The following is a 19953-nucleotide window of genomic DNA, read 5'->3' on the forward strand; positions in this document are numbered from 1 at the left end:
AGGCAAAGCAACCCAAACTCTAAATATAAAACATGATGCTTTCATCCAAATACCAAATGACATTTTACAAAGCAATTTTGATCCTTTACCTCATTTGATCACCCCTCACTCCCAAGACACCATTTCGAGAGGGAGAAGAAAGAGGATTGAGAGGGAAATGTCACTAAGTGGCCAAGCTGAAACTTTACCTCAGGTATCACCTTCAAATACAGTCCATTTCTCATCTAACGAAACAAAGGGCAACAAAAAGAAACTGAAGTGTCAAAATGTAATGCATGAAATTACAGTGGAGAAATTTCAGTTTCTTAGCAGTGAAAGTGAGCAGAGTCTTTCAAAAGGGACTTCCATGTTTGAGGAAGGAGAGGGGAGGAGGGGAGGGGGGAGGGGGAGGGGGAGGGGAGGAGGGGAGGGCTAGAAGTGGGATAGAGGGGAGAGGTGCACACACACATTTTGGACTGAGTTCCAAGCTACTGTAAAATCTCTGCATCTTTGGCTACTTAAGAATCAAGTGATTTCAATGGGATGGAGACACAAACCATGTATCACACCACTTCCGATGCATGGGCAGCAGCAAGTGCGCACCGCCAAGCACACAGTAGACTTTCAAAATGTATTTGCTGATTTGGCTGGGCCTTTATCTTTGCAGTGACAAGATACAGTCTTATTCAATACTCTTGCCAATAACGTGACCTCCACAAATTAGATACTGCCCTAAAGTGTCAGTTGAACGCGTGGAGAAATGGTCAATCTTTTGTGATTTGTACGGGCAGAGAGGAAATTAGAAACTTATTTTCCATCACCAAACTGCTTCCATATTGTTTTTATGTCAAACAGATCTTTCCAAAAAAAGAGGCTAAAATATCAATCATATCATACCAAAGTTTATTGATTACATCAAAGAAAATTTTTGTAATGAAAAAGGCAACTTGCATTCATAAAAGATGGCATTCACATTCATTATAGAAAGCAACAACATAGATGTAAAAAATTGCCTAAGTGAAAAATGTCATATTGCAGTCCCATTTTGCAAGCTGAAAAATGATTTTGTCAACACGCATTAAAATCTGCATTTATATACGCATGTTATTAAAAATGTCATTACTAAAGTACTATGAATGTTCCAAATTTACGCTTCCATTCATACTGTTGCTGGTGTAAATGTAGTAGGTATGAAATTAATTTTCTCAGTTTAGTAGATAACATCCTCAAACAACGGACAACAGCTGTGGAATTACAAGGACATCGATAGTTCAAAATTATTCAAATGATGTAATATGATCCTACTATTACACTTTTCTCCTTTTCTGTCACAAAATGAGGTGGTTAGATCATAGTGCTGGGCATACTGGACGGCTTACTTCAAGTTGTTCCATCTGTTAACCCCACACTAGCCATTTTATAGCTCATTCATAAAACGTTTATCAAAAAGGAGAGTCGGGTCCCCTCAGGGATCTAAACCATGGTATTACACGTCATGGCCATTGTGAGCTTGGAGCGCAGTGTCATGTGTGGCTGAGACATGACATCCCCCTTACTCATCTTTCTCGCTGGCTGCAAGAAATTTTAAAGGCTACCAGTTTTATTTCCACTACCATGGATATTCTGATTATGTCAGATCTCCAATGGCTCTGCATGAAACGACCTTCTTTATCCACTGTGGCTCTCTCATTTGTATTCACAGTCCCCAGAGTTTTTACATTTAAACATTAACAATACAGCAACGACAATAAAAATAAGAACAACAACAAAATGTCCAAAGCTTTCTTGGGTCTCTCTTTTTAGCTCTTTGGAATAGGCAAAGATTATGTAGACTTTGCTTTTAGATACAGGCTACCAGAACACAGAACACGTACGTAAGGTGTGAATGACACCAAACAAAATACTCAAAAATAATACTGATAGATGAGAACAAATGCAATAGTGGGAATGGGTCAGTGATGATGAAATGGTTCTGATGAGTGAAATCAAGTCCTTCTAAAATTTAAGAAAAGTCAAACCTAAACACTAACACAAACTAGATATGGAAGAATAAAATGTGCCATATGGACTATGTAAACACAGTGGTACAGATTGAACCCAATACTTTTCCAAAAGGGTACAATATAAACACTAATAACAGTACAGACAAACAGAAATGGAAACTGGTATGACAACACTTTTTAAAAGACCCTTTCAATTTAGTAGTCAAATGTCACTGATATCCATAAACAATATGTTTCATGTTTACATGTAATGATGACACTTCACATTTACTTTTATGTTTGAAGTGAACTCATTAAGAGGCTAAAACCTCCTTCTAGCCCAGGAAGTCGAGGACTTGCCCAAGGTGGGTTTCACGGTTTAGAGTTAGACTGTTACCCAGCCGAGTTTGCTAAGAGAGACAACATTTATGCCTCGAATTATGGCTCTGCAGGCTGAAACACACCGTCTTGGGGTGGATCTGTCCCTCCGATATTGGCAATAAGAAAAGTGCTGAATATATACACACACGTAGCCTCTTTCCAACTAAAACCGTTAAGTCTGAAAGAAGCTACTCTTACCCGCTCCCTACAAAGTTATGAAAGACCAATGTGCAGAACGACCTTTACTTTTATGTAAAGTGGTTTTATGGTTTTTCTCACCTTACCTCATGCCAGAATGGCTGATGTGGGGAAAATCTGTTATAACTGAACTATTTTAAGGGGTTACTAAGTGACTGGAAATGTTTTATTTGCAAATCTAGTACCCGCACACCCAGTAAGTGGGGCTTATTCAGAAGAATGAAAATAAAATACATTTTTTGGATTCTCACAAAAACATCCAGGACTAACATTATTTCCACGTACGTGTTCAAGGTATTTTGGGGGCAAGGATATTCTATCCAGACAAACTTAGCATGTGGGTAAATGGAAAGGATTAATTATTCTATCTGACGCATTGATATCATCCTTTAGTCTTCCTGAATTTTCAAGTATTCCTTTCACATGTTGAAAATAATTTAAGATTATCATTCAGCAGGAACAAGAAATGTGATCCAAACAGCTGATTTCTTCCGCCAGGCAAAAAGAAGAGACATATTAGCAAAATCTATTCATTCCCATTGCATGACTTCTATTTTACACTACTGTATTAAAATCCATTCACAAATTTCATGGGTTAAAAGAGCACCCATTTGGAAAGTTATATTATTTTATTTAAAGCTGGAATTCTAAATATTCTTACTTTCAACTTTCATGTAATTCATAACTTAGAGCTTTGGCCATAATGGCTACTTACAATAACTGTAAATGATTATGATAGTCATTTGGTATTTAATGGACATATATTCTGAACTCTAGACATAACAGAGTGGTTCAGTTTGTTGCATATTGAGTATCCTGAGATGATAACTTTTTGTAGTTGTTTCTTCATGCTTTCTTTTTTAGCTGTAACCACTGTCAATATGCTTGTAGGACAATAACATAGGCAGTTCAAGATTCTGATTCTGAAAAATTTAAAATATACAGAGTTAAAAGGCTTATTTTAATACGAGTAAGGTGAAACCATCTGCATAGCATTTTCAAACATAAATCAAGTAGTAAATTTGGTTACAATTAGAAAGCAACTGTCTTAAAGTGCCAAGTTTTATTCACATGCAGGGAAAAAGAAAAAGAGTGACACAATCACCAGATTTTAATCATTTTGTCATTGGTCAGCAGAATAAGATTCAGGCTTCCTTTCTGCTTTTGGACCGCTCCAGGGCTCTCCTAACAGCTGCTGCCACTGGAACTAACCTCCCACCGCCGATCCCGTCCTCTAGCCTGGGAGCGCCTTGAAAACAGGGGCATTTTATTTGTATCTCCAATGCCTAGCACGGTGTCTGGCATGCAGCAGATGCTCAGGGCCTGCTGAGTGAATGCATCCATGACTGGTTTCTGGATGTGTGCATTTTGGCAGAGATTTGTCTGAAGATATATTGTTTGGAGAGACTGTTGCGAAAGTATTTTCCCTTTATTGAAAAAAAAAAACATGTCTCCTCCCTGTAATGCTGAAGTTAATTTTCTTGTTGGCAGATCATGTATCTAAGGGTCAGCAGACTCTTTTGTTTTTCTCATTCATTATCTTTTAAGAAAACAGAGAAATTTCCCTTAAAAATTGTACATTCTTTTCTGTCCTCTAAATATTATCAAATGCTATCATCAGGATGGGTTGTGATAGGCCAATGGATGCCTGAGTGAATCTGGTATGTTGAAAAGTAGAAGTCGTATGTCGAGGGAGGGAGCCTAACTTTGATTCTCTACTCTAAAACCCAACCTTTTCAAACCTGAGTAGTGGAAGGCTTTAATGGGGTGTGCTCTTTCCGTCCCATTTCTTTCCGAAGGAAGGTACACCCTCCTTGCCGTGGCTGGACTAGAAGTCCTCTACAGTACCTTCCATTCCTTTTCATGTTCCACATTCTCACATTGCTTTTGCAGGTAGCAGGGTCATGGGGACTAATGAAAATAAGGCTGCCACTGTCATGCAAGTGACAAGCTCAGTGGAGCTAAACTAATTGCCAAATATTTTCCTTGGAGGAGAACTAATGCCACGTGAATGTATATTCCTGGAAGAAATAAGTATGTTAAAATAGAACAAGTGCTTAAAAAAAAAAAAGCACAACTTCCTTAGCTCTCTATTATATATTGTACGAGTTAAAGCCCTGGAGAGGCCAAAAGCAGCAGCAGGGGTCTGTGACCCAGCCTAGAACCCCAAACCACAGAACAAGCTAAAGAGAGCAATCCAGGGGGATACAAAATTCACTAGAAAAAATACAGCTAAAATGCACCACACAGCTTAGGACAAGACTATCTGGGACAAAAGAATCAAAGACTTTAAAGGTTCCTGGGAAGCAGAGTCATCACTGAGGGGAAATATAAGCAGCCAAGCTGCTCAAAATGGGGGCTAGGGGGCCAACCAGTCAGCTTCCAAAATAACATGGCATATGCAGACTGTGATGAACTGTAGGAGACAGAAGAACCAATGGAATCTATCCATTAGTTCAATATTTATTCTTTGCTGGAGTGTGAAGTTGACGGCCAGTAAATGAGGTGGACTCACAATTGTTAGCTTCAAAACGAACTGACCTAAAATTTCTTTCACGATAAGCATTAATTTTTATGTGTTCAGGAAAGACAGCCCAGCTCTAAGCTGTATAGGGTTGTTTCCAAGCTGACAAGCTTGTAAACCTCATTCGTGAGTCACTCTGAATTCCCAATAATGGATAAAAGACCAATGAAGGTCTGGGGTAACAGGCCCCTGCAGTGGGAAACGAAGTACACATGGCGGAGTCATTCCAAGTTCAAGGATTCCTCCCATAGCATGTTAATTCCTTCCAAATATTCTTTTGTTGGCAAATAAAATTTACTCATTTGTGGAAAAATTAATTATTAAGCAGTATACAGAATTAGGCTAGCACCCCCCTGAATGGCTAGGAAGATTTTACCTCTGAAAGTTGAAACATTTAGCTTGAATAAAACTTGACATTAAAAGTGATTAGAGTAGACTGGCTCATTAATACATATATATATATATGGGGATTAGACATTTACAAGGACATTAAATTTAAACCTGCAAACACACAGACACAGCACATGGAGATACAAACACATTAAATTATTTTCACATAATTCCCAAAAGAACATGCAGTGCTAAACTGACTTGATACTATACAGATGCAATTTTGGAATATTTATTTTCCATTTTTCAAATGACATTTTAAAATCAAAATTATACTTCTTGATCAGTATTAATGGGCATTTTCACATGATGGTACCGCTGTTGACTACCGGCCCCTTACAAATGACATATGTTATATTTATTCTCCAGCTCTGAAAAATGCTGAACATTGTATTTGGGGGTTAGCAAATTTAAAATTCATATTCCTCATATTCCAAGTAATGCATCTTTATATTTTGGCAAAGAATAGTATAAAGTTCACCACACCAACAGCAGAAAAAATTTAGAGTGATATTTTCATTTTTTTCTTTATAATGCTGTTAATCTTTTTCTTTAAAGCCAGCCCACTTAACACTAGGTACCTGTTACAATATATTAGATTCGTCTGAGAATGTTCGTAAAAGAAGTGGTCTGACTGAAGGTCTGGTGGATAATGAGTCAGATGCCTTTTTACAGCTCAGATTTCTCTGTAATAGTGAGGTAAAGATACTTAAAGGATTTGAAGACTGGTTAACCTACCTGCTGACAAAAATGTAGAAGAAAAAAATCATTTTCTATAGACTACTCTTCTGGCTAAAAGAACAAATGATCACACTGTAGCAAATGCATAACATTTACATGAATACATTTAAAGAGCCAAGAAGTCTCCAACTTGAATTGTTTTCATGGCAGAAGTACACAGACATTAGTAGTATGTGCCAAATTGGGTTTTTGGAATGACACTGGTAGGTTATGTGGTAGATGAGTCAATATGGTCTGATTAGTAAACCACGCCATCCTTTTGGTGAACACCCCTGAGAGTTGTGGCAGTGCCGTCAGTTATCAAAGAGAAATTTGTGCAAAACCTTCCTGTCTTGGTGAGCAGATCAGCTCTAACATGTCGTGGCTCTACTATGTACTAGGAATCAATGGAACCAGAGACTTACTGTCCAAGTTTTTGAAAATAATATCCTCTCCAGTGTGACGATTTCAGAAGGTGAACAAATGATTAAAGAAAAATGACAAAATACTCTTAGGTATCAGTAGAAGATATAAAAATGAGTCATGAGAAGTAATTCCTCATAATCAGAAAATGGTGTCAGGCAGATGAGAATGCAAGCAAGTCGGTACATTAAGAAAGGAAATCACCTTATTCACTCCAAGAGAAACTGTGATTGCTGGAAGTTTGAGAAAGCATGAAGATAGTAGATGTTCCTGAGGAAGGGAGGCGATTCGTTACCTTGTTCACAATTGCACAAAAGGTGGAAAATTGCAGTAGAAAAAAGAGAAATGCAGAAACCAAAACAAAAAAAAAAGTAAATATTCTCTGAAATGTAAGACATTTAAAAAGAAACCTGGAGAATTTGAAGTCAAAATGACATGTTATTTTTGAAGACGTTAATTTCTCAAGTAAAAGTAGAAGTTAGAATTAGGAATAGTCTATTATATGTGCAAACTACTATTTCTCTGTATATGAATTTAAAATTATTTGTTAATGGGAAAATGGACTATTTTGAATGAATAATTAAAAAGTATGCTTCTCATTGAAATAAGGCTTATCTCTAATCTTCAATTTACTAAATCATTAATCCACTGTTCAAAATCTGTTGATCCAAGGTCTGTGTCCACGGCCCATCACCACTCTACCTTGAACTGACTTGACTGTCTCCCCTATCCAACTGCACAAATACAATCTGAAGAGACTGACTGCCATTGGGCAGCTGCAAGTTAAAAACCCACTCAAAACTAATGCAATGAGAAAACATTTGGTGAAACCACACTTTAGTCCCATCTACCTCTGAGCTGGTGCCTGACTACCTTTATTCTAACATAATGTGATGGGTTTCCTCCTTTCTTACAGAGAGCTCTTCCAAAGGGTAGGCTAAGGAGCTATACATTTTTCCTTCAAAATGCCCAGAAAAAAAGTAAACATTGATAAAGTTTCATGAGAAAACCAAAAAGGGTTATGTTTTTCCTTCTTATTCTATGCCTGAAGTTATAAGCTAATTTACAGACTTGCCCAAGGAAAACAGAAGATGAGTGGTGGACTATGGGAATAAGTTTAACAAATGTTGCTAATTACCCACATTATCTACTTAGTAGCTATCGAAAACAGGCTTAAAAATAAACCAGTTAAAGTAATATATGTATCCAACAGAGTCCAATAAACAAACTTTTAAAGGCAAATACTTGGATTTATTCCTGTTTTAACATTACCGCATTTTTTCCTGTTAGGATTTTTACCTTAAGGAAAGTTGGGGACATGTTGATAACATGGAAATTACAAATGAATAAAGCTAGAAATATTTAGTTTCTAGAAAATTTTTGAAAATTGCTTTGTCTTCTATTTTGCAGGCACACACCATGATGAAGTCCCCCACCCTCATGTTTACTCTGCAAGTGTTATTTATTTAAGACTGCAACATTTTGGTCCACTCAAAACCTTGCATTCAGCCATGAAAGATAAAACTATTTCTATGAATCACAAATTTTAGGGGCCAACAGATTATGTTACTTTATTCAGAAAAAAAGGAAATATGAAAGTACAGAAGGTGGTAAAGAACATGGTAAGAGTATCTGAAGCCATCAAAACTATATAGCTGGCAGAGAATGGGAGATAATGAGCTGAAACAGTATGAAATTTCCACATTCCTTTGTAGTCATCTAGAGACCTTTGACACCAGCTCAGTTAGCAATATGTCAAAGAGGCCAATGCATAAAGATCCATCTCAACAGCCACAACGTTAGTTAGAGTTCAACTTTATTTTTGTCTAATCCAGTTCACAGGACTATTATCCTCAGAACCAATGGTTGCAGGTGACTGTCAGCATTTCAATAGAATGATGATTGTCACCATTGTTATTATTATAAGGATATTATAAGGATAAATTGCATTTCCAAAATTTCCAAAGTGCTTTCTCTGGGAATTTTGCTCAGACAGCTGACATTCTTCCTCGCCTTCCACTCTGAAAGAACTCCCTACGGAATGGAATATTTCTGCTTGCTTGTGCAGACATCCAGTGCTAGGCATCGCCATATTGCGGGGGCCCCTTCCTGCTGGATTATAGTGTTCCTATCTCTAATAGGCAAAGTCAAGCCTCCCTTTTTATTGTGGTGTTTTACATGGGAAAACTCACATAAAGACATGTGGAAAATTCCTCCGTTGGTAATGAGAAGTGATATTTACTACCTGGCCAGAAAGTCTCGATATATATATTTCACTGATTGAGAGACAGCTCAACAATTGTGCTCAGAGGGAAACACAACTTTTGAAATACCCAAAATCCTAAACTTTGAATTTCCTTTGAAATTTCATCATATACTGTCAGCAGTATGGCAGTACAGCTTTGTCAATTTATAAGCTATAGAAAAGCTCTATGATTCTTAATGATGGAATCTTAGCTCAAACATTAAGCATACTGTGTGCCCTGGCAGGTGTGGCTCAGGTGGTTCGAGTGTCATCCCGTAAATCAAAAGGTTGGGGGACTGATTCCCAATCAGGGCACATACCTAGCTTGCAGGTTTGATCCCTGGTCGGGGTGTGTATGGGAGGCAGCCAACGGATATTTCTCTCCCACACCTATGTTTCTCTGTCTGTCTGTCTGTCTCTCTCCCCATCCCTCTCTCTCCCTTCCTCGCTCTCTAAAACCAATAAACATATTTAGATATTTTAAAAATAATTAAGCACACTGATGAAAATACAGCTGAGGAATATATTAGCTTAATTATACTGTTGAGTTAAATGACTGAGAACACCTATATCTGAAGATAGCAGAAATTCCCCTCACCTTTTAAAAATTAAATAGAAAAAAGTTTTTCAATTATAGTTACTGTATAATATTAGATTAGTTTCAGCTGTAAAACCTAATGATTAGACATTCATATAACTTACAAAGTGATTGCCCCAATAAATCTAGTACCCTCCTGGCCTCATACATAGTTATTACAACATCATTGACTATATCCTCATTGCTGTACTTTATATCCCCATGACTATTCTGTAACTACCAATTTGTACTTCTTAATCCCCTCACCTTTTTGAAGATAGAACTCTTTATAATGTTACTGCCATGACAGAACTTGGCTGTGGTACAGGCTGTTATACGAGCCTTTTTATTGGAGGCTTCAGGAGATAGTGACTAAGACACTGAAATACCTCGGTTGTCCTAAAATAAGCCATATCATTCACTCTACTGTTCTGCTTATATAATAATATGAATCCCCTTTATGACAACTAGAGTGAGGCTCCTTATGAGCTGGGGGCCTTATCTGATTCATCCCTGAATTAGCAACACATAGTACAGTAGCTAATTTATAGTGGACCCTCAGGGAATGTGGGATAAACTGAATGGGAGTCACCAGAAAGCTGCTTTTGTAACTGTTACATGTAAATGGCTTAGCTTCTTTCTCAAAGCCCACAGAGCCGGTCTCACTACCCGCTGCTAAATTCCCTTCTCCAAGGGCCAGCCAAGACCCATGTGAGGACAGCACTGGGAGCTTACTTGCCACAGACATTTCTGGCAGTGGATTCAAAGTATCCAAGATGCTTACTGGTTGGTAGTCAGGGCATCTTCTACCTCTAAGTAGGGACAGATCCTTTACCCCATTAGGGAGCCTGTCAGGTAAGAGGCCAACCTAGTGGAAAAGAATCTTTTGTCTCTCTTTAAAATGAGGCCAATGCCTTAGCAAGGGATACTGAACAAAGTAGGGAGTCCCTCAGGATGTCAGGCTGTTGGTCATTAAGATATGCTTTCTGCTTTATTTTAGAAGTGATTTCTACCTCTTTGATATGGCCAAATAGGGCCTTATGTAAACCTGTGACTTATCAGAATACCCATGGCTGTGATGTTTCATTTGGCCTTCATGCATTCACGTTCACTACTTTACTCTTGTGTTTTCTCACAAGAGAAAAAATGGCAAAAAGAAAAACAAGAAGAGAAAAAATGGCAGCACTGCTGAGTGCCTACAACGTTATATCTCATCTGCAACTCTTAAAATCACACAGAGTCTGAAAAACCATTTAGCCTTTCGGACATTGGTGGGAAAGAGAGATGTTCATCATTAGGTGGTTAAACATGTTCACTGGCTCAATGAGGGTAGGAATGAATGAATGATTGAATGCATGAAGGTGATGAGGGAAAGTCTCCTCATTGTTCCAGCACGTCAGCATGCCAAGCTACAACATGGACACTAGAATTCTTCCTATAATGTACATAACCAAGGGCAAACAAATTTCATGCTGAACGCCTGGCAACACTCTATGTTTGCTATGTAAAAAGGGCTGAAGTCCCAGGACTGCATGCTTTCAACAGAAATTAGGAATGTTCTCATCTTTACCTGTGACTGCTTTGTAGCCTCCTTCCATTTAACAATCATTTAATTTATATAAAAGTCATCTTTCAGCCAGTATCTAACTTTTTCCCTGTCTGTTAGTAGCTCTTATCACCTAAGTATCTAGGTATTTTTAAAAGAAAGGGCCCAAGAAAGAGGATAAGATATGTTTGAAGGTATTGACTTCTGAGACTTTTTATCTCTATAGCACAAAGCTGGGTGGGAGCCATTATTTGCTATGAGCTCCACTACCCCAAAGAAGAAAAACATTTAGGACCACCCCAAAGTGTACTCCCAAATGAAAAGAATGGGAGAATACCTCAGAGATCCTTCCAAGACAAATTCTTTATTATAAAAAGGTACCAAACCATTTTTTACTGTGACATTTTTTATTTGGCTTTATGCAAATTGCCACTGGAGCCATTCTGAGAGGAACCTATTATAGCAATCTGTTTTACCTCTGTTCAACTGATATTAAAATATAATCACACAAGTAAATGTCACTTTCCCATCCTCAGACTAAACACCAGGCTAGAGGGAGTTAGTCAGGAGTCTATTGGAAAGATGGAAGAGTAGACTAAGGCAGTCTTAGCTAGGTTAACTTCGTTGTGTCCAGTTCTACCCATTAGGCCTGCAGAAGCAGGGAATTAAGGCTCGTTCTGACCACTTAACTGTGCACTGACTGGCCTCGTACAGCAAGAATCAATGTGGCTTATGCCACTGATAGTCTATTGCTTTTGATGGGGGTCAATACTGACTTGTATCAATGATACGCCTCTTTTATATATCTAATCACTGAAGATACTCCGTCTATAATTATTTTAGTTCCCTACGTCTGCATAATGACAACCACTGGATTCTATCAATCCAATACGCCAAAAAAAAAAAAATCAAACAAAGCAGTATTGCGGCTAAACTGGTTCAGAAATGTGATGAAATGGGTCAGATAGATATGGCTTAGACTATTTCCTAAAAATGTTGCCTTGGAGGGGCTATGAGATCTAGTTAGTGTCAACATCATAGAAACAGGGTTTTGTTTGGCAAAATGAGCTAATATTGGCTGGAATGACATATTTAATTAATGTGTTGGTCAAAATTTGTCAGAAGTTTTTTGTTTTCCAGGCTAATCTACCCCTCTCACTTTAAAGGCTTTTCTAGGAACATTCAAAAAATATCAGGCAATGCAGGTGCCAAGCAATTAGGCTGACAGAGGGTAGTAACTTCTCATTCCCGCAAAAAAAAAAGTACAATTTAAGCAGCAAAAATAAAACACACTTATAAAACCATCTTGAATTTTTACAAGTGTGTTCAGGAGGGTAAGGATATAGAAACCACATCCAGGGGATTTTCTTTGGTTCAATTATACTGCTGGACAGACAGGGCTAGAAGCAACTCAGAGATTAAGCAGCACTATAATTAAAGGAAGGGGAAAGGTTTTGAAGAAGCGAATTGGGATTATTAACTGAAAAAAACATCTGCAAATGACTCACAGGGAAATTTCTAAAGTTCAACCTGGAATGTTGGTGTGGAAATTCCTGGTGTGAAAATTTTAGGCTAAAGAAAGACATCATTTTTTCATTTAAAATTCCATATGGAGCATATGTGATGCTCCATATGGATTGCTAAAGGTCACATAGAACACTATTAAGGAATCTACTTACCACCTGTATTGGATAACGAAGTTTTTACTATACTTTTTATGCAGAAGAGGAAATTAAGTGATGAACCTGTAAGGAGGGGTTTAACATGCTGTAACTAATGCAATTCTCTAAATAAGGCTTTTAGTTCACGGCAGATATTGAAGCTCCTTCCAAAAATCAGGTTGTAATATTAACTTAGTTCTTACCCTGGCGCTTCTTCTTCTTACATTCTTTAATACTATCAGGAGAATCTCAGGGAAAAGGCTGATAAATATTAGAAGAACTATGGCCAACCATGTGGATACAGAAGACAGCATTTGGGCAAATACAAAATACATTCTCTGTTGTTTGAGAAAAGGCCTAGAGTGGAAAGAAAATACATAATGGAAAAACAAATCAGTTCATGTCACGTGAAACAGAAGTGTAATTGAAACCGTGTTTTGTATTTAAGAGGAATTTTCCTTATTTACATTAATAAAAATAATTTTCTGTAGAACATTCCAAAAGTAGTAAACACATTTCATTTATCAAATGTTTGATAAAAAATGATAATGAAAAAATAAAAAAAGGCCCTGGCTGGTGTGGCACAGGGGATTGGGTGACGGCCTGTGAACCAGGGGGTTGCCAGTTCAATTCCTAGTCAGGGCACATGCCTTGGTTTTGAGCCAGGTCCCCAGTGGGGGGCGCTCAAGAGGCAACCACATGTTGATGTTTCTCTCCCTTTCTTTCTCTCTCTCTCTCTATAGAAAATTTAAAAAATCTTTAAAAAGAGAAAAATATATAATAAAATGCACTGGACTTTATTTTTTACAATCTTTAAAAATATGTTTATTTGTTTTAGAGAGAGCAAGGGAGAAGAAACATTGATATCAGAGGGAAACATGGATTGGTTACCTCCCATGTGTGCCCAGATGGGAGACTGAACCCACAACCTTTTGGTGAATGGGATGATGACCCAACCAACTGAGCCACACCAGCCAGGGCAAATGCACTTGACTTTAAAACAACCAAGCAATCAACTTTAAAGATGCCAACTGGAAAATATTTATTTACATGTGAAAATGTTAAGGCTCCAAAGATATGCAAGAAAAATGATGGTTAATTTTTATGCTAAATAGCATTTTATTTCCTTGGCTGTTTTAGTAATATGAAGTAGATTTGTGCTCTATATTCCAAATTTAAAAGACATTTTTTATAACCCCCTCAAGTCCCTACATAAATACAAAAAGAACTGTAGAGCTTATCTCTCTCAAACGGGAAGATTCTACCACAAACATATATTGAGTACTAGTGTGTGCCAAACAGCCTGACACACAGCAGAATATTGCCAATAGGACATTAAATCTTGGAGTTCAGAAATCCAGGAGGACCTCTCATTCTGATGTTGGATTTCATTCCACGTCATGCACTGAACCACTGTTAAGTGGCTGCTGGGAAGCATAAACAGGTTTTCTTCCCCTGCCTGAGCTGAACCACAGAGCTGCTGTTCAAGGTCGGGATTCTCATTAGACTATCCTCTGATTAGGAGCCCTACGCAGATGACTGGTTGGTCCCATTTGTTAGATCACATGTAGTGCTCACTGAAGATGAACTTGGTTCTCATTTAAGAATTGATGTTTGTGCACGCTTATGTAACATGATAAAAGAAAAGCTTGTAGCTCTACATATATGAGGACCAGACTGAAGAATAAAAAGGGAAAATAGCCCTGGCCAGTGTGGCTCAGTTGGTTGGAGTGTCGTCCCACACTTCAAAAATGTCAGGAAGTTCATTCCTGGTCAGGGCACATGCGGAGGCTGTAGGTTCTATCCCCGGTTAGGGCATGTATGGGAGTCAACTGATTGATGTTTCTCACATTGATGTCTCTCTCTCTCTCTCTCTTCCCCTCTCCCTAAAATCAGTAAATATATCCTCAGGTGAGGATTAAAAAATTGTGAGCAGGACAGTGAAGTGGGGAAACTTAAGAGGTTTGGGATAAACAGGCTTTCTAGGGTCCCTACCATACAGAAAAAAACTTCAGAGCTCTACCCACACTCTAGTTTTGAAAAGCACCATAATTTTCTAGGCAGTTAGTTAATTGATCCATAAGGGCTCAATTAACAGACAAATGACAGCTAGTCACAAAGTATTCCTTTACATGGTACCTACAATACTCTGTGATTAGTATTTCTAGATTTTTCTGTTTCCTTTGATTTTTTTTACCTTTACTCCTTTTATTTTGATGGTGTCATAGATCTTTAAAGGGGAGTAGTAAAAACAGAAGATATTACAGGATTGGGTTTGGGTCTCAGAAATCATCATCCCCACTGACCACTCCCAAAGAGGAGTGTGTTCCAATGCCTCAGGGTTGAACATGTCCCGAGATATCAGCTGCAACCAGCATTCAGCTCAAGTTTCACATGGCTTCTAGTCACATTTTGCTGGTTGCTTTATTGCATGAATTGTATAATCACATAGTAGCTCAACTCAGTTCTACTTAAGGACAACACTGCAGGTAAGAAAATAAAGGTTAATATTTTATTTTTAGTTAAGTATCGCTAATGAACTAAAATAGGTATGATGATATCAATCACTTAAAGGGTTTCTTTATATTAATGACGGACAGTACATGGTAAGAGTTAGATTCATAGAATTATAGTACTGTGGCAGAACTACAATTGCATATTACATTTGGCTAACTAACTTTGATTCATTTATATACTATTAAAGAAAATAGAGGTTTAGCTTCACTGCCTCAATAATTATCTATACAGGTGCCAAATATATGCTGTAATTATACTGTTTGGAGCAGTACTTCCATAAGTGATTAAGTTTTTCATATTTTTATTTATGAAGGTTATTACTTTATTTTTTAAAGTATTTTTATTTATTAATTTTTATAGAGGGGGGAGAGAGGGAGAAAGAGAGGGAGAGCCACATCAGTTCGTGGTTGCCCCTCACGTGGCCCCCACTGGGGACCTGGCCTGCAACCCAGGCATGTGCCCTGACTGGGAATCAAACTAGTGACCCTTTGGTTCACAGCCCATGCTCAATCCACTGAGCTACACCAGCCAGCCAGGACTATTTCTGAAGGTTTTTATTTTAAAAAGCCTTTCAGAACACTAAGAGTTTCTTCCAATTAAGTCTCAAGCAGTATAAACATGGTGCTCACATCTCTGTGATAACATGGAATGTGGTATATGTACGACTGTGCTCAAACCAGTAAAAATATGGACTCCTGGAGTCTTTAGGGTTTACTCTAGCTATGATCTCTGCTGCTGGCATCCTTATCAGGGGAAGTCACTGGTTAATGAAAACAACAGTGATATTAAAAAAAAAGCCACAGCTGTCCCTTGGACACATGGGTAAATATACAGTTGGCCCTAGTTATCTGCAGTTTCACATACATGCATTCAACTAAATGGATATGGAAAACATATTTTTTATCTGGTTGCAAGTCCACAAATGTAGAGAGCTGGCTATCTGCAGTTTTATACAACTTTATATAAGGGATTTGAGCTGCCATGAACTTTGGTATCCACAATAGTCCTGAAATAAATTCCCAGCAGATACCAAGGAATGACTGTAGTTTTAAGTTTTGTGAGTCAAAATATTGTAGGTGGATTTTCAACTGTGCAAGAAATTGCGGGGGGGGGTATGGTTTGGTGTCCCTAACCTCCATGTTGTGGGTAAAGAAAGGTACTGAAAATCTAGCTTGTTTTCATTCCTTATAACTCTCCCAGTCACAGCTATGTGTCCCTCAATGGACTGTAATCTCCTTGAGGCTGGGGGTACAGTCTATGTCTTTGTATCCCACAGAGTACCTTGCACAAAATAAATCCCGAATACACGCTTATCAAACCAAAGTGAACTGAATGAATTTTAAGGCCAAGCTGTAGATTCTGCCTTTATCTCCGCAAACAATGAGATGGTGATTTTAAGATATAACCCTCTGAGTATTAACTGGTGTATATTCCATACCTCCAGCACCTCTTCAGTGACATGAATGACAGCTATGTACCATAAAGAAAGAATAAGGGCCAAGCAGATAATAATGTACCTATCAGACACTATATTGTGTAGAAACTTTACAGGATGAGTATTTCCACCAGAAATCACATGGGAGGTCAAGCTAGAAATTACAGTTTCACTTCATAGAGAGATGTTTACATACTTTCAAGCTGAAAGATTTGGGCAGAAGCTACCAGAAGGGAGGTCTTTCGAGGAACTCGTGCAGTCCAAACTTGTACTTGAAATCTCACTGAAATTAGCAGTGTTACTGTCTAGAAGTAACTTCCTGTCCATTTATACTGAATACTTGCCATCTTGTATAATCAAAACTTAAAAGTATAATGTTTGCATGTATAATATAGCTATAAACATACCTATTTTGTTATTTACATTTACTCACACATATACATCTGCTTACCAAATAATTCCTCCCCAGAAGAATGAGAAGAATACATAAAAGGCTAAAGAACCCCAAATTACAAAGTGATTTATCCACGTCCAGAAATGAGTATCCAAGGCAAGCTGAAAAGATACAACACAAGAGATTTCATGATGGGTACAAATTGCACCAGGCAGTAATACACTATGGTATCTGATTACTTGTATACAATATGATACCTACGGGGGGTGCCCGGCATGGGCCAGGCTTCCAGAAGAGAATGGACCTAAAATGAGGACAAGGTCCAGGCTTTTCAAAAAGCGAGAATATGAAAGAGCTGAACTCTTTCCTAAGTCCTCTAGACTCTGGAATACAGGTATGGAGATGTGGTCAAGCACGGGGCTAGTAGGGATGGGGCTACAGATGTCTCTCTAGTAAAGAAAGGGCAAAGAATGAGGTAATGGAAACATCTAGGAATCTAGAGCCTCAATCCCTCAGGTAGTGGCAGCCAGGGAAACGATAGCAAAAGGAGAAGCCTAAGCTGGTGCAGGCAGGTACACTGAAAAGCAGAAGAGGGAAGGGGGAGCTAGGAAATGTAAACAAACTACACAAAGAGTAATGACAGCTCAAAAACAACAGATGGGAGTAACTAAATACAAAGGCCACTAGCTCTACACACTTGCATCATGTAGCGATGGATAATGGGTCTGACTACGTAGTGTGCCTTTCAATTGCAAAAACCCTTATCTTTCAATTAAATTAATATTTTCAGTTGTCTTAGATTTTAATTCCTCCGTGTTCCTGTGAGGGTTGATTGTCATTTTCAAATGCAATATAAAACCAAGAAAGTATGGTCTGCTTCACTTGCTGATAATTTCTAGGCCATACAAATCAATATCCAGGGCATTTAATTATCAAAGAGGAAGTGGTATCTCAGTTTCCATACTTGCTGCGACAGCATGTTCCTCAGCTCTGTGATACAATTTCTCACCCATAAACAGGATATGGATAACATTGTTAATGTAGCCCAGTCTAGAATGCTCACCCTCTGGGCTGCTAGGAAACATGTCACAATAATATCCATCCAAAGAACAGGGAGTGGATGTCTGCTGAGGGACTCACTGAAAGATGTTGCAGTAAGGCCAACTTTAACTATGAAAGGCACTTGGAAGCCCTAGGGCCATACACAAGGCTAGGAGGAAAAAGGGTAGGGAGGCTTCCATTTCAAATCATCATCCTGTAAAACACAGGAATTAGTAACAACTAGCATTTATTGTACTGGGCACATTCTATGTGCCAGACTGCATTCTAAGTGGTTTATATGTATCATTCACTTCTCCCCCCCCTCTCTCCCTCTCTCTCTCTCTCTCTCTCTCACACACACACACACACACACACACACACACACACACACACAAAATGCTAAAACAGGTAGGTGCTACCTTAGCCTCCACCTTAAAGAAGATGAAATGGAGGTACTGAGAAAGCCAGGGTTATATATACTCTGCTAGTAAGTAGTTGAACTGAGATTAATTGTACCATTTCTGGTAGTCCTAAAATATTACTGAAATAGTAGATGCAAACATATGCTAGTACTTTAAGGTGTAAAAAATTAACCAAGAATAGAATTTTAGTTCTGACCACTGGGCATATTAGAATTCACTTAAGGGAACTCATTCTTGGACCCCATGTGAGGAGTTCATTACTGGAATGATCAAAAGAATTTGATTATTCTTTCAACTAGATGAGAGCCCCAACTTATGAGCCTCAAGGGCAGCATTCATCAAGGCTTCAGAGCTATTACTACATTACTGTCAATGATTACACCAAAACTACCCTTCTTGTATGTTACCTTCTATGTATTTTTATGCATTTGATCATGAATATAGGTAAATTTCAGTGATGAATACATTATATAAAATTTCATCACTTCCAAGCTCTTTTGCATACATATCCTGCTGAACTGTCTTAAGTACCCAAATTCATTTAAGACCTGGCATTCTTAAACAAATATATAACTTTAATATTCAAGCACTTAACATGGTAACACACACACACATACAGAGTCTGCTTATATACCACTTATAACATCTCAAAAATAGCTGGAGAGAAGGAACATATTTCTAACATAAGTATAATGTATGAATTAAAAAAATAAAACCAAATAAAGAGGATAATAAACAGTAAAAAAAAACCCTCACAAATACTATACAAATACCTAAATTTCCAATATCATACATATTTTGGTAAGCATTCAGACTTGGATGACAACCCATAATAAAAATAAAGCTTAAAAGACAAAAAAGACATATTAGTGAAAGACCAGAAAGTATTACAAAAAAATGGTGTTAAATATAGTTGAATAAATAAAATATCTAACCTTCAGAGTTACAGTGAATACTAAGACTGTAAAAACAATGGTTCCAAAAGTCCAGTTTCCATACACCTGAAAAAAAATTTATAATTACATGTACCAACAACATACAAGCCTGCTTAACATAAATAAAAACCAAGTTTAATCTTGTGTATAACTGCAAAAAAAAGTTTGTGTGAACTGTTTGGGGAATGTCAGGTCAAAAGATCAGGCCAAAATGTTGGATTTTATTGTAACCTTAGATTTTCTTGGCCACGTACAGCACATCTGTGGTTGGTAGCATTTATTTCCATTATTCCATGAAGCATCAAACAGGGAAAACACAGGCATAAAAAAGGCAGAAGAAAAAATCCTATGCCATTAACAGTAATGTTCATCAACACAAGTCATCGCATGACTCGTCGCTAAAGAGACTGATACAGGCTTTTCCTGTTATAAAGAACTAAAGCTCTGAAAAAGGACTAATTTACAAACAAATGGACTCACATTTTGAAAGCAGAGTCTTTTGGCTGTAACTATTACAGCTGTCAGCATTTGCACATCAAAGAAAAGCAGATACCATGTATAAATCCAAACAACGGCAACGAAT

General features: G+C 37.8%; 1 protein-coding gene across 8 annotated transcripts in view; it reads right to left on the reverse strand.

Annotated features, from left to right (window-relative positions):
• Positions 1-876: 876 nt before the first annotated feature.
• ATP11C (ATPase phospholipid transporting 11C) overlaps positions 877-19953 on the reverse strand; it is a 197730-nt gene continuing 178653 nt past the window's right edge. For 4 of the 8 annotated variants that reach the window (XM_053662335.1, XM_053662338.1, XM_053662334.1 and 1 more), the window contains 5 exons: positions 19371-19436; positions 17030-17133; positions 12830-12983; positions 6036-6140; positions 895-3463 (listed from right to left, as the gene is read on the reverse strand). In XM_053662335.1, the coding sequence (XP_053518310.1) occupies positions 6039-6140; positions 12830-12983; positions 17030-17133; positions 19371-19436 (426 nt within the window). In that variant the 3' untranslated portion in view covers positions 895-3463; positions 6036-6038. Of the gene's footprint in view, positions 3464-6035; positions 6141-6192; positions 12711-12829; positions 12984-17029; positions 17134-19370; positions 19437-19953 lie in introns of all 8 variants that reach the window. The other 4 variants (XR_008391049.1, XM_053662333.1, XM_053662336.1 and 1 more) reach the window with 4 other exon arrangements.

The sequence above is a fragment of the Artibeus jamaicensis genome, unplaced genomic scaffold (genome assembly GCF_021234435.1).
Source record: "Artibeus jamaicensis isolate MK-2021 breed Jamaican fruit bat unplaced genomic scaffold, CSHL_Jam_final contig_240, whole genome shotgun sequence".
NCBI classification, from domain to species: domain Eukaryota; kingdom Metazoa; phylum Chordata; class Mammalia; order Chiroptera; family Phyllostomidae; genus Artibeus; species Artibeus jamaicensis.